This window comes from Brienomyrus brachyistius, chromosome 14, assembly GCF_023856365.1.
Source record: "Brienomyrus brachyistius isolate T26 chromosome 14, BBRACH_0.4, whole genome shotgun sequence".
Taxonomy (NCBI): Eukaryota; Metazoa; Chordata; class Actinopteri; order Osteoglossiformes; family Mormyridae; genus Brienomyrus; species Brienomyrus brachyistius.
Window position 1 is genome coordinate 21,204,065 of NC_064546.1, and position 14,622 is coordinate 21,218,686.

At 41.5% G+C, this 14,622-nt stretch overlaps 1 protein-coding gene across 5 annotated transcripts in view; it reads right to left on the reverse strand.

Annotated features, from left to right (window-relative positions):
- LOC125707266 (NHS-like protein 1) overlaps window positions 1-14,622 on the reverse strand; it is a 76,728-nt gene that overhangs the window by 37,408 nt on the left and 24,698 nt on the right. The window contains exons 1-2 of one of the 5 annotated variants that reach the window (XM_048974278.1): window positions 2,599-3,457; window positions 2,032-2,228 (exon numbers count right to left, since the gene is read on the reverse strand). The exons of 2 other annotated variants lie outside the window; for them this stretch is intronic. In XM_048974278.1, coding sequence (XP_048830235.1) covers window positions 2,032-2,197 — 166 coding nt within the window. In that variant the 5' untranslated portion in view covers window positions 2,198-2,228; window positions 2,599-3,457. 2 more of the 5 variants (XM_048974277.1, XM_048974276.1) reach the window with 2 other exon arrangements.

Sequence of the window (14,622 nt, forward strand, 5' to 3'; positions counted from 1 at the left end):
GCGAGCAGCCAAGATCATGTGCTGAAGGAAGTCGCTGCCCAATCCATTCGCTACAATTCTGTCCGCTATACATGGTGACAAGCACCCCCCACCACCCCACAAAGAATGGGTTGCTGGGGGCGGAGAGAGAATCCCAAACTTCCTCAGGCACAAATCTCCAAGTATCCAACAACCCCACACTTAGCCTAAGCACCGATTGTCAACAACTCAGCCTGATTAGGTGTGGCTTACCGCAGTCCGTTGTGAACAAGACTGATTTTTTTTAAATAAATAAATAAATAAATGCAATTTAAAGCACCAAGCATCACTGCCATCCCCATCACTGTTGTTAAGCTTGAAGTTACAGGATTTGTTTCTTACCACACCTTAGTAATAAATTCTGTTATTATTCAGTTTCAAACTTGGACAGAGCTACAAATGGAAAACAAAAATATCACAGTGAGGTCCGTCATTCAAATAAAATGCTTAATTAAAAAAGCAGCCGGAGTGTATTATTCTCAACAGAGGGGTAGAAATGAGAGGGAAAGATAGACAAAGAAAGCAAAAAAAATAAAAAATGAGACGATTTTCATGCATTGGTAAAGCGCAGCAGTCGAAATATGCAAATAACTTTTATCAAGTTCTCACATTTCTGGATTTCATGCTGAGTCACAGACATTATTAAGTGAAATTGAGAATTTGTTTCTTTATATCAGGCTCCATATCCAAGAAAAACTACTCAAACATAAATGGGAAAGCTGAGAAATTGGTTAAATTTACACTTTAAAGATTCTCAAACTTAACATTTATTAAAGGTTCCATGCAAATTGCAATCCGTTAAAGCTTTAAACACTTCGAAGAGCTCATAAAACGGCACATTGAAGGAAAAGGAAAATAATTTCGTTTCTGTGAAATAATCAGTTAAGTCTTCTCGGTTTGAACCTAACCAGTTTAACCAACCTTATATGTGGCATGTACTATGCAGCGGGGTTACTGGTTTATCGGGATAACTTGTCGAATTTAAGGTACCACAGTTTAAATGAACTTCATATTCGTTCACTTAACGTTTTGCCCAGACTACCTTAAATCCGACAGGTTACCCCGATAAGTCAGTAACCCCGCTTCGTAGTACAGGCCACTGATGTTTAAATAAGCCCGGCTAAACTTAATTTGCGATCGGCACAACCGACTGTGCATTTTATGAAAAGGCTCCCCGGGACGGAAATGAGGAGCCGCTGGATTTGAGCTCATCTCGTCTGCGGTCGTCCAGGCTGTTCTTAATCAGCGGATTATGTACTTTACAGGGCACTCCTGCTGCACTTCCAGGCAATCGGCAGCCACTTCCCCACAGCCAGCTGCGCAAATTGGATTTAGCATGGTAAAGCATTGTACTGCTGTATATCGGAGGTCTGGCATAACGAATTATTCGTGGTCTAATTTGTCTGTCGTATACTTAAGACCTATCATTACCGCGAGGCGAAACGCAACGCAACGCACCCAAGCCCACCGTTTACGTTGCTGGAACGAAAACGACGTCAAGGTTTAACATTAGGGCAGTATATCCTTAAATGATCGCTAGGTTGTTTAGAAGCTGTTTTCCTTTCAGTGCCCCAGCCTCATATTTTTAATCCCATTAGCTACACCACGAAACTATAAAATTCTGTAAAACTTCGGCAATACAATTCGCCCTTCGTCAGGACGTCCTGCCAGCTGTTAAATAGCCAGCTGTGTATCCAAATCCGGCGCATTTTTTTCTGAAGCATTACGAACAGGATGCAGGGATTAAGCAGTTGTGTAGTTTTTTTTTAAAAAAGTTTGCCCAAGCAAAATTTCTCAGGTTATTCCCATATGCCCACAAGAGGACGCAAAGCTCTCAACTTGGAGGATGCGAATGAAAACTGAGCAAAACTGCAAAACCCTCATCCTTCCATATGATACCTGGGCTCAGCAATGGTCGTCTGCCAAACAGATCTTAGACTGATAGCAACAGTTATGATGTCGGGCTGCTCACACCATAACCACACAGGTCAGGTGACCCCTCCTGGGACTTACCTTTTTGATGCAGGGGGGCATATGCCCAGTCCACACCCACCTCCGTGGACCCAGGGGCATGCCGTGGAAGCCTGAACGCATTCAGCCAGCTGACAGCGTGACTTAAAGGGGCCACCTTTTCCCGCTGTTCCTTCTGGAATGATCCGGAGTTCCTCTCCCTTCTCATCCCCGCTCAGACTCAAAGGCAGGTGCGAAGACTGACCAAGGGAATTCGCGTCTGACCGTTAAATCAGAGGTCAAAACTAGTAAGCTGTCCTGCTACACCAGGATTCACATTAACTACACCTCTCTTGTCTAAACGGTTAACAAAGAGGATATTCATACACACATATTTTGCCAAGATTAATTCTTGTCCATTGCAGTTAACTATAACGGCTCTCCCATGATTATTTCCATTTTCTGTCAGATGCATTGATAAACTCCCAAACACCACACCACACACTTCACGCCTCTGCTGGTTTCTTCTCCCACTAGATGCAGAATGCTTTCAGAGCTCCACAAGTTAGTGTTCCAAATGTGCATTTTGACACTTAGTCTCAACTTGTCCATAAACGACAAACTCAGTACCTCCGACTCCTGTCTCCCTTCACCTGTAGCCTGGTTTTACTCCACTGCTCTTGAAGTCAGTATTTACACAGCGACAGGTCAGGTTTGCTGGAGAGTAGAGTCAGGTCTGTTGCACTCCCTGATCCACATCTTGTGTGTCTGGAAGTCAAAGGAGCAACAATCCCTGTCTCACACTGTAAACGGAGCATGAGAGTAAGAAAGAGGCTTGGTTTTCCCAGACTTCCTACAAACAAGTGGCAAACGATACACTTCCTACTTGACAGAAAAGACTGTTGTGTTAGGATTGTGAGTCGTGTGCTGAAAAGCAACTCCTCTCTCTCTCTCTCTCTCTCTCTCTCTCACTCACTCCTTATTCACCCTGTCCCTCCCCTGTCCACAAGCATGGCAGCTGCGACTATAATCTCCTCCCCTCACTAAGATATTCCTCTCCTAGCTCTCTTCAGGTGACTGACCAAAAAATTTCACACTGCCGTGAAAGGATGGTGACACTCATGGGTGGAAAGGGGCTTTATCCACACCGGCCTTGAGCTGACAGTCTGTTGGGAGAATTAAAATATACAACAGAGAAACTTTATTCAGAGATATTTGTGTTTTTGCCTGTCCTGTCTTGCTCTCCATGAGACACACAGACTGGTGAGAGCAAGTTCCGGGGTCACAGCGCAGGGTTGGCAAGCATTCGTAGTCCTCAAAACCTGCACAGTCCCAGGAGAGAACATAAGCAGGTGCTTCAGTTTCGCTATCAATTTGATGGACTTTGGGGTCGTATACTTTGGCAGTTCCACTGGTTGCAGAATACATGCTTCAAAGTCAAAAACAGCTTCAAAAACAACAGATTCTGGTGCTTGGAACCCTAAACTGATTTATTAAGTGTGAATTACAGGCGTGTTACGGGGAGTTTTTCATGAAGAGTGTGGGTGGGAATCACAAAAAAAAAAGATTTAACTAGTTGTGAAAAACTATGTTTTTTAACCACTACTGTAGCTGGGAGAGGAATCCTGAAGAAAACGATGCAGATTGAAATGTTCCTAACCCATTAGCATCCATTAAATAAATACTAGCATTAGTCAAGGTAACTTACAAAACAAAAGCAGCACAAGAAAAGGCCGAGGGGAGGAAACATGGTTATGGGAGGCGATACTAGTCAGTAACAAACGCAACAAATGGAAAACTTATAGGCCTAAAAATCCATGTCACCGTTCCCTGTGGATCATCCTCATTGCAAAACTATAGACATAATGGATGTCTGTGATGCAATCATGTTAAATATATGGTCATGTGATTACATATGGCTTATGTAAGTGCATTTAAAAACGTATAATGCATGACTTAGAGTGCAATAACCCACTTACACCACGGTCACTATTACATTATTTTCACATTTACGAGCTTAAAACGCATTGATTAGTACTACTTTCTTCTGCCAATGATTAAACACTTCACTTTAGTTTCCGTTAATTTTAAGTTGTGCTCTACTTCTGGAATTATATCAAGTAATGTTAGTTAGAATTAAAGATTATAAAAGTGCATCAGTTTACTACTGTGATTTCCCTGCCTAACTGTTCTGACCAATCAAATTCAGGGATTCTACAGTATAATGAATATAAAAAACTGGAAAGTTAAATCCAAAGTAGCAAAGTAAATAAAACAAGAGTAAAACACCATTTAATTAGTATTTAATATTATTTAAAATAATGTTTTAGTAAAATAAACTCAGCCCAATACCTCATAGATGGAGATCTGTAGCTTCGCCACTCAGCCAAACATAAAGACCTCCACCCAAATGGCACAGTCAAACCCTAACCTAACTGCCGCACATTATACATAATTCAAAGTGCAGCTTCTGTTTACAGATGGAGAGATTAATGACAAAGGAGTGGACTGGGCAGCTACGTCTGGGAGGAAATATTCAGAATACGAAACGAAGATTGTAGAAGAAAGATAGACTATTGTGTAAATATAAAGTGCTAGTGATTTTATTTCTGATTCCCTGTTGTATGGTCTTGTGATGGTTGGCCACCAATGTGTAGGGGTTTGAAAAAAGCTTAAAATAACAGCAGGCTAAATGAGGAAGCTGTGGTTCATGTGATTATGTTGCAGACAAGCTATAGGTCTGAAAATCATATTTAATGAAAGGCCTACTTTGTACGGTTAATGATGCATATTTAAGCAAAAAACAACTAACAATGAACTTTCATTCACTTTTGCTTATGACAGATCAGCGAGGTCACATCTTAAAATCTCCCAGGTGTTTCGCTCTTTATGTAATTTTTATTCTAAATGAAGATATACTCAAGACTGTAATCAACCAATGCATTTCACTGCGTGTCGTACCTGTATAACTATGCAAGTGACAAATAAAGAATCTTGATAATCAGGTCTCACCGTTAGTTTGCTTGCTTGTCAATGAACGCTATAGAAAGAACTCAAAAATAGCTTCTAACTATAAAAAAGCTCTTTTGGCCAAATTGAGTTTGTATCTCTCCCCCAACAATGCATTCCAAGAAAAAAAAAATTCAGTCACCAAACAACTAACCTTCAAAGACAAATATCATGAATGAATCACAGGATGGAAACACATAAAACTCTTTAATTAAAATCATTGATTTGCATTAACATTTTTTTTATTATAACACACATCACTCCGGAAACACTAACCTAATTAATAATAAAACTGAATCTCTGAAAGTATTTTGTTTGTTTGCCTAGGAAGTTCTAGAAACTATAGAGAACGTCATAAGTATGGTTGAATGTCAAACCATATCCGTTTGTTTCTCTTGTGAAATACACCAAGCGTGGGCAAAGATCAATAATATCTTTTTCCAGACACTTCAATCACAATTTCATCTAAAAGGAGGGAAAAAAACAGCAGCGACAACATGATCTATTAAGGGAACCGAAAAGGAAATATTCTGAAGGAGTCAAAGGACCAACAGATCTCCGCTGAAATCACAGCAGTGGCATCACAGTTACTGTGAGAATCACAGTCTGTTTATTCAGCTGACTTTGTGTTGGCACTGGAAACCCATGCACTCAGAGGAACTACAAAACAGAACCCGAGTCGATAACTGTGTCGTCGTGACAAGAGCCAGCTGAGCACATTTCACTTTTTAAGAATTATTTGATCTTTTAACCATGCCCACTCTTTGGGATAGCAGCAATGGTGCTGAATTTCTTTCATTTGTAAACTACCTGACTGATACGATGAAGACCCAAGTATTTACAAATTCTTTCATAAATCGTTTCTTACACGTTTTGCTGTTTGAGGCCTTCTGAAATCTGTACTGATATGGCTATTTTGGAACAGGAGTCTGTTGTGAAGAGCAGACAAACATGATGTGGTTTTTAATATAGGAGGGAAGATCTCTCTCACACATAGAACAACAGATTCCAAATGCCATCTTTTCAAGAGATCATTATCCAAAGGATTTATATATTTTACATTTACAGTTACATTTTAGGTGGTATTCAAGAAGAAATCTAGATCCCATGGGGCTCACAAACTTTTTCTCATAACTGTACTATAGATCCACCACTCACAGAGGTATTCAGTAACTGTTTACTTAGATACTGACCTTTGCAGTGGGATCGTGGATAGCTGTGGAGAAACTAATAGCAAAATCAGATGTCATGAAAGAAAGTATGAACCCTGCAGCTGCTCATGTTGCGACGAAGCTGAATCTATCTTCTCACAGCCTATTGCATATGGGTGAGAAATTCCGTCATCATTGTACTGTACCCTATAACTCTAATGGGACATCTCAGCAGGCCACATGCAGCCTGCAAATTTATTTCTAACTTGAATCATCCGTTCGACAGAGTTTAAAGGCAAAAAATTTTCATTCGGCCACCATGCTATGCATTTCTCTTCCCCCCAAGAAGGCAGTGAAGTCACACAAAACATTGGTGTGGTTTCCAGTCAATGTTTTAAGATCTTTGAAGCTTTCCGTGGGTTTGGTTTTGGGGGGGAGGGGGGGGGGAGTGGGACGACGGCCGAAAGCCTCTCCCTATGACTCCTCACCCCTGTTACAAAGCTGTGCGAGGCCTATTCAATTACAAAATGCTTTTTGGCTAGAGTTTCTGTCAAACAGCCAATCAGTTTTCAACCATCAAAAACATGGAAAGAAAGACCAGGTCAACAATCAGTGCTGAATAAGGCTGTGTTACAATGGAACACAAATGCATTCCCAGGCCAGTCTACTTTAATGTTTTTAATTTTTCAGTTAATATTTTCCCTCCATTTAAAGATTAGGGTATCCAAGCCAATATAGACACAACTAAAAGAAGATGCTACATTTAGTTAAAATAAAGTTGTAAGATTATAGAGTTACTTTGCCCAGTTAGGGATACTTAGATTCTGAGTAATGTCAGTATTAAAATGAAAGTAGATTGTTTGATGCACCACACAATGTAAAAAGAAAATTCTGGAAATTCTGAAATATTTTTAAGTAGTTTTAGTAGTTAAGCCATGATCATTTGATGTGGAGCAGAGCACACCTGGAAATCTATGACTTGCATTTTAATCTTCACACAGAGAAGGTGGACCAGGCACCCAGAGGATCCTGGCTTGGAGAGATGCATTAATAACACAATTACCTCTGTGGTCATGTGACTGGCCATCTGGTTTGTCTCTGAGCTGGCTTGCAGGAAGCGATTAAGCTCATCTGAAGCTGGTCCTCCCAGCAGACATGGAACCTTAAAGCCAGATGGGGGAAGAGCTTTACCCGCAACCCGGCCTTCACCCTGGATCATTCTGGAACACCACAATAGCCCTGGCTCACCCCCACTACCCCTGCCTGTAGCAGGAATGATTAAATATGCATAACATCATGTCTTTGGCCTTTATTCCCCGAATAGCCCAAAGTGACCACGACAAGCACTCCTTGAGCATTTGGGTTTTGACCTCACCGGATCCTGATGATGTTTGGAGCTTTCGATGGATGAATTTACAGACGATATTTTTATGACCACTGTGTTGAAGTGTTCTTTGATGTCGAGTTGCTAGATCTCACTGTCCTTCAGAAACATGGTTATTATCCAGATTATCCATCCATCCACCTATCGACACATCCATCCATCCATCAAGCCTGTTCAGTTCCTCACATCCTGCCCAAGCTATACGTATAGCACAGATTCCCTAAGAAGGTAAAACTGACCTCAGAGTGCATGCCATAACAGCCAGCAGTCAGATTAGGTTCAAGGCCATGTGTCTGTGAGTGAAGACCATGCATACTAATTCAGGAGGCCTAGAATCTCACTGAAAGCAGAGCCATTGCTGCGACCATTCAAACTCCCAAAAGGACCCTACTGTCGTACTGCTGATCATGGAACTTAATCCTATTCACAGCAGAAAAACTGCTCAGTTGTACAGATGGAAAAGCGTTAAATTCAGCTGAGTGTAATAACCCATGGTTACCATAAAAAAACAGTCTCTCTTACAATTAAGTTGGCAAAAAATAAAAGACCCCACTGAAAGTTTAGCCCAGTGCCTCCAAATTCCAGCAGCGTGCATGTGTGAAATTGCCATCCTCACAGGAGCCACAATAGTGGTGCTCGTACAATGCTTTGGGGTAAATTGGACCCCGCACCAGCATCAGCCACACAAAAGGGATTAAGATCACATGGCTGGCAAAATGCCTGTCATTTCAGCACAGCCTGAATACACCCATTTTTCTCCTGTTGCTTCTCGCAAACCTGTTGAGGCTGCAACGAATCAGAAAATGTCGTGATGACCTGGCGAGTTTAAACCCCCTGTTTTTACTGTTTGTAATGATATAGGTGCATCACTCATTTATAAACTTCATATTTTGCACTATAACTTTAGATTGCCAGAGGTGAATAAGACTTGTTTTTTGTTTAAGTACAAAAAAACAAAAAATAATCTATGCAAATAAATAATATGGTTTAATACTTACATGCACTTTGAAAAACATTATATGTCGCTGTTAACCTCGTTTTGCTCAATGGGACAATGTGATTGCTCACTGCAAATAAACTCAAGAAAACAGGTCCAAGTGTCCCTGTTTAAAATTTAGACACACAGCCCTGTAATCACTGAGCCCGAGCATCTTGACACAACAAGAGACCACGTGTGCCAAAGGCCTGTTAAGGCTGTACTTTCCCCACTGAGCCCTAAATGACAGATCATTTAAGGTGGGCTACATTCTTGGCAGTCGCTGTGAGGTTAGCGGCCTCAAACCTGGTTTTCCTAACTACCTGTTTTGTTACGTGGAATGTACATAGAACTGGATGTAAAGCCGCGAGACAGCTATAAAAATTGTAAAATCTATGGAAATCAGCAGCTCAGCCTCTAGAACCACAATTCTCACTTGATTTCCCACATCTGTTATTTCTGTGTATTTCAGCTACTTATGTTCAAACAGGCTAAGTGAGCAGCATAGGCACTTCATGTCTTCAGAGTTGCGGGTTCAAATAATGCTGCCACCATCCCGACTGTCTGCGCAAGCCTGTACTAGACAAGCAAATGGAAGTCAGATATGAAATATAGCATAAATGTATTCAATACAGACCCCCACAACCCCTAACCAGGATCAATGAATGAACCTAGTGGTTACATCGGGTATCACAAGTTTCCAAGTGATGTTACTTTGCACTCAGCTCCATCGCACTCTCATGTGTCCAGTTCCACAGACCGGATTGGTTCCCAACTTCACACAGAAGCAGATAATATTTCCTAGGCAACATAAAGACCTCTATTCACACAAAGGACTGCAAAGGACAAGGGAGAGTGTACTTTGAGATAAAAGCAGCTGCAGGAATATCCAGTGCAAGGTCATGGAGGAGATGTGAAGCCTGTCCCTGAAAAGGCAGAGGACACCCCAGGCAAGATGCTGCAGGGTTCATGTACGCACTGATAAACACACACAATGAAACACTTAGAGACACCAATTCATGTAAACTGCATACCTCTGAACCTTCTTATCTCTGGATAAGAACTTGGAGGAAACCCACACAACTACGGCAGAATGCAAATCCTACACACGCGGCCAGGAATAGAGTTCATAGTCTTGGATGCGCGAGGAAAAATATCTAGATGCGATCTAAAGCCCTGCTATCGCAATCATAAACACAATTTGGTGGGAGAAAGATTTTTAACTACAGCCAACATCTGCAAACTTTCTCAGCAGTGACCTTGACAGGGAGCACTACCTGCTGGTGAGACAATGGTGTAATTCCAGAAATATTACAGGTGCAGGGAAAAAAGCACTGGTACCATTTGCCCTGCATATCTGTAACCTCCACCAGTCAGAAACACTTCACCGCTCTGTCACTGGCTGTAATTATCTAAAACAAAAAAGCGATGCCCTTTTTATGCATTAATCTTGATGATTCAGACTTAATCACTAAAACCCAAAAATGTGCAAAATATATTGAGAATTATTTTTCCACTGTGTTTTTCCCCCATGCAACTAACTGACCTGTGTGCATAAATAAATTATTACCTTAACTACTGAAACATGTAGCATTTTGTAGTAGGTATCTTCCAGTTTTACACGTACTTGAAAAGGTTACTTCGGCCAGCTTGCTACTGCTGTGGCCACTACAAGGTTCGCAGGCGATCCAGCATTATTGAAAAGGAAAGCCGGCATAGGAAAGTTCTGTAACATCTGGCCAAGCTGCTGCACATCTGGTAGCTGCAGGGTGGTGCAGTGGGTTACGCGGTCACCTCATACTGGGCGGGGGAGTCCGTCTTAATTTACTGTACGTGTACGAATGCCCACTAATAGACCGGCCTCTCAATGTATACAAGTCCCACATTACACCTTGTGAGAGGTTCAACGTTATTATAATCACTAATTTAATATGCCTCACTTTTAGTACATAAATATGGAAAGAGGGCGGCATGGTGGTGCAGTGGTTAGCACTGTTACCTCACACCTCTGGGACCCGGGTTCGAGTCTCCGCCTGGGTTACATGTGTGTGGAGTTTGCATGTTCTCCCCATGTCGTCACTCCAAAGACATGCTGAGGCTAACTGGAGTTGCTAAATTGCCCGTAGGAGTGCATGTGTGTGTGAATGGTGTGTGTGAGTGTGCCCTGAGATGGGCCGGCCCCCCATCCTGTGTTGTTCCCTGCCTCGTTCCCATTGCTTCTGGGATAGGCTCAGGACCCCCCGTGACCCAGTAGGATAAGCGGTTTGGAAGATGGATGGATGGATGGAAATATGGAAAGATGCACAATGATGACAGACTGTGAAACCACGTCATGACCACAAGGTGGTGCTACAGAACAAAGTATGCGCCTGACACAAAGTTATCAGCATCCAAGTGTCCCTATTCTTGTTATGGAAACGGTTTCAGGCTCATTTTATGGATCAGTAGTTCCTGAATGCAAAACACCCTTATAGAGTTGTGACTAACAATTCAGTGTATTCTTATAAGACAAGAATGACTTGTGTGGAGATATTTACATTAAACTTATCTACTGACAAAATCTCTAGACATAAAACCCTCAGGTCAAAACAGAACAAGCAAAGCATACTTCCTGTTTATGAAATGTGGGGCTGTTTCATTCATTCTTTTTTAATGTCTTCCCAACAGGAATAAGTACAAGAAAAGTCAGAAGCACTCTCAAGATCTATGAATAACATACATCATCCATCGTGAAATTTGTGTGCAAATTTCCGTCATATATTATATTATGGTTTCTTTTCATAATATTACGTTTCCATACATAATTCCTCCCCAGGAAACCAAAGCAATATTTCTTCCCCCCAAAGAGGGTACATCCATCTTTTTTCACCCATGTGCTCCCACGGACATGGACACACACACACACACACACATACACACACACACACACACGAGTGAAGCTAACACACTAATTTTGCACCCCTATTCAGCACTGAGGATTACCTTATGCCTCCTTAACATCCACTCCACAGATGTAATTAAATCAGTTACTAATTATTTCATTTAGCACTCCAATACTTCAAAAAGGTTATTTCTATTAACAGGAAAAAACTCAGAACTGCAAAAACACATCCATTCATAACCAGTACCATTCAACTAGAGTTCAGATTGAACTAAAAGTAATAGGTGTCAATAACAGCAGAGGACCTCTGTGTTTGGCACACAATACTGAATCACATAAACCTATAAACCAATAAACCAAGGACAACAAGCCTTCAAGTAATTTCATTATTGCCAATTAAAAAATTATTATCTTGAATTATATCACAAATCTAGGCCATAATTAGGCTTTGTTTTGGAAGCCCTGCATTGAAACCAGTAAGTAAACTTCACCATATCCACCAGACAGAAGTTCTTAACTTAGTTCTGAGACCTGCCTTGGTGATACAGGTATATGACCGTGTGGAACGGAGACATCTGTTTCAGTATTTACTGTGCTCATTGCCAGTAACATTCTGCAGAATGATGTACTAGCAGACACAGTCCTCCTGGGTTCAGCAAGGAGAAGGCTGCCCTCCCACCTACACAAGCGTAAGTATGCGAGTGTGTGTCAGAGTGTATTATGGGAAAAATGAGTTGCTCCTGCTGTCCCTCCTCCCGTCTCCCTCAGCCCACCACTCCCACACTCCAGGAAGCATGGGAAAGCCAGGAGGTGACCCTGATCCAGTGCCACGTTTTCCAGCCAGCCTGGTCAAGCTGGATCGAGACCCACTGTCTGTGCATGCCTGTAGCTCCGGAGTCAGCGTGTGTCGCTCTGTCTGGGTCAGAAGTGCCCACGTTTCTTGCACCGATCTCCAAGGAACTTTTTAAAAGCATTTCAAGTGGCCTTAAGAATGACTTCTGTCACACTGTACAGTTTCGATTTCTTGTTAGCTGTGAGTGATTAAACGGTAAAACGGGGAGGGGGTTAACCGTTTCCATAACACCCATCCCCTGCTGACAACTCCTATGCATGACTCACACTCAAGAGGGTTTTAGAGAAAAGTGGAAAAAACGGAAAAGAAACAAAATTAAGAATTCCTCATTTTTCTTGGTTTAAAAGCAACAGTTAAGTAGTCCCCCACCCCCCCCCCATCTCTGGAAAGAGTGCACTGTGATGGCTGCTGGGACAGACTCCCGCAGGACTGGAGATCCCTGAGGGAGCAGTGAGGTTTTGACCCCCATCATCCGTTTTCGCTATTTTCGATGTCAACAACATGTGTACTACTTCAACTCAACGTGTGGCCCGAAATTCAAAACTGGGGATCTGCTGTTGTACCCTTGAGGGTCACATGCCACGAATTGTTTCAATAAACACAGTCTCATTTAAAAGTATTGTATTTACATGGGACTAATACCTTTCAGACATCTGATGCTATAATGCCTCAATCCATTATGTGCAAAAAAAAAAAAGAAAAAATAGATAAAAAATAAATCCAAGAGGCACACGACTAACTCCAGATGTGAGCAGTCTAACAAGCGGGAACATCTGCACATAACACAATGGGAGAAACTAATCTGTAACAAATGTGCATTAACACATTTTACATGGCATTTAGCATTTACATTGTAACAAACTATATTAGATTTTGGTAAGTGTGCTATACTTCTTCAAAAGTTTTAAGCAAAGGGTTTTATTCAACGTAACCTCTCCATTTACAATCTCTGATTGGGCAGAACATTTCTGTAAAGTGAATAATAGTACATAGTGTGAAATATGTGTGTTAAACAACAGATAACAGTTGTCAATGGGAGCACAAATTCTTGGTTTAACACTAGATTTTATCTGAAATAGTGAAATACCATGAAATATTACTCACAACCACAAAAGTACAAAACATACAGAAAATACAATGATTAGAAAGAATGAATCATTCACCAATCTAGCATCAAATCCTATCATACAACCAGATACACAGATTACATGTCTCACAATAACGCCACACTATAGTAAACTTCAGGCATTAGTATGAGACTACAATTACACATAGCTAAAACTGGAAATTCCACCCATAAGCTTCTGGCAATTATCAACACTTATGGTGTTTATCGGTAACTTGCAAGAATAGATCACGCAGACATAAGAGTCATAAGCTAACAAAATCATGTCAGAAACCAAAAATGATCTGGTGGTGATTAAACAGCAAATGGCATAAGGAAAGCGTTTTCCCAGATCTCGCCCCAATGCAAGGCAGTGTTTTTATTTGCTTATTAATTGCATTCTCCTTTTCCTCCACATTGTGTTTTCTTTGTCTCCTCCGCCAAGTAAAGCTAAAGTTCAGGCCATCCATGTACAATGACTGATGATGAAGCCTCATATTACACAGAGCAGCCTAAAATCTTCCAGTATGTGCATTTACAATAAGTCTGGAGCTCAAATTCTGCACAGCTTTTGAACTTGACCGGCAGTCATCAGCAATGGATGGCGTACAGGTGGTATGCTTTTCATTTTGTGCACAGTGCAGACTTTCTGTGATTTGTCATTAAGCGCACGCACACACTCAAACACACACACACGCACACACACACACACACACACACACACACACACACACACACAAGTTATCCTATCTAAATGGGTACTGTCCATTCATTTCTACGGGAAAAACCTCACTCCCAATCAGGACACCCTTAAACCCCTACCCATCCCTAACCTTAACCATAAGTAACCAACCCAAATACAAGACTTTTTGGCATTTTTACTAAACTGAGGTTATCCAAATGGGGACCTCAAAAGATGTCCCCAAAAGTAGGGAAATTTCAGGTTTTACTACACTTTGTGGAAAATTTGGTCCTCAAATGTGATCCATGCAAACCCCCAACACACACACACACACACACACACACACACACATGCACTCCGAGTTCTCCTGGCATTCTGTGAATAAGGATGCAGTCTGATACAAACACGGGATAAAACTGGCAGAAAGGCAGCTGCCTCTGTTCAGATCATCACAGCCATCAGTAATAGCAGAGGAGGGGTGACATCTGAAGGTGGTCGATATCGCTGGGCTTGTTTATATAAAAACAGAAAACACCACTTCCCTGGAAGAAACATTATATGGTCAGTCAAGCCACCCCATAGCCAACAAGAAATAGTATATGGATCACCAATG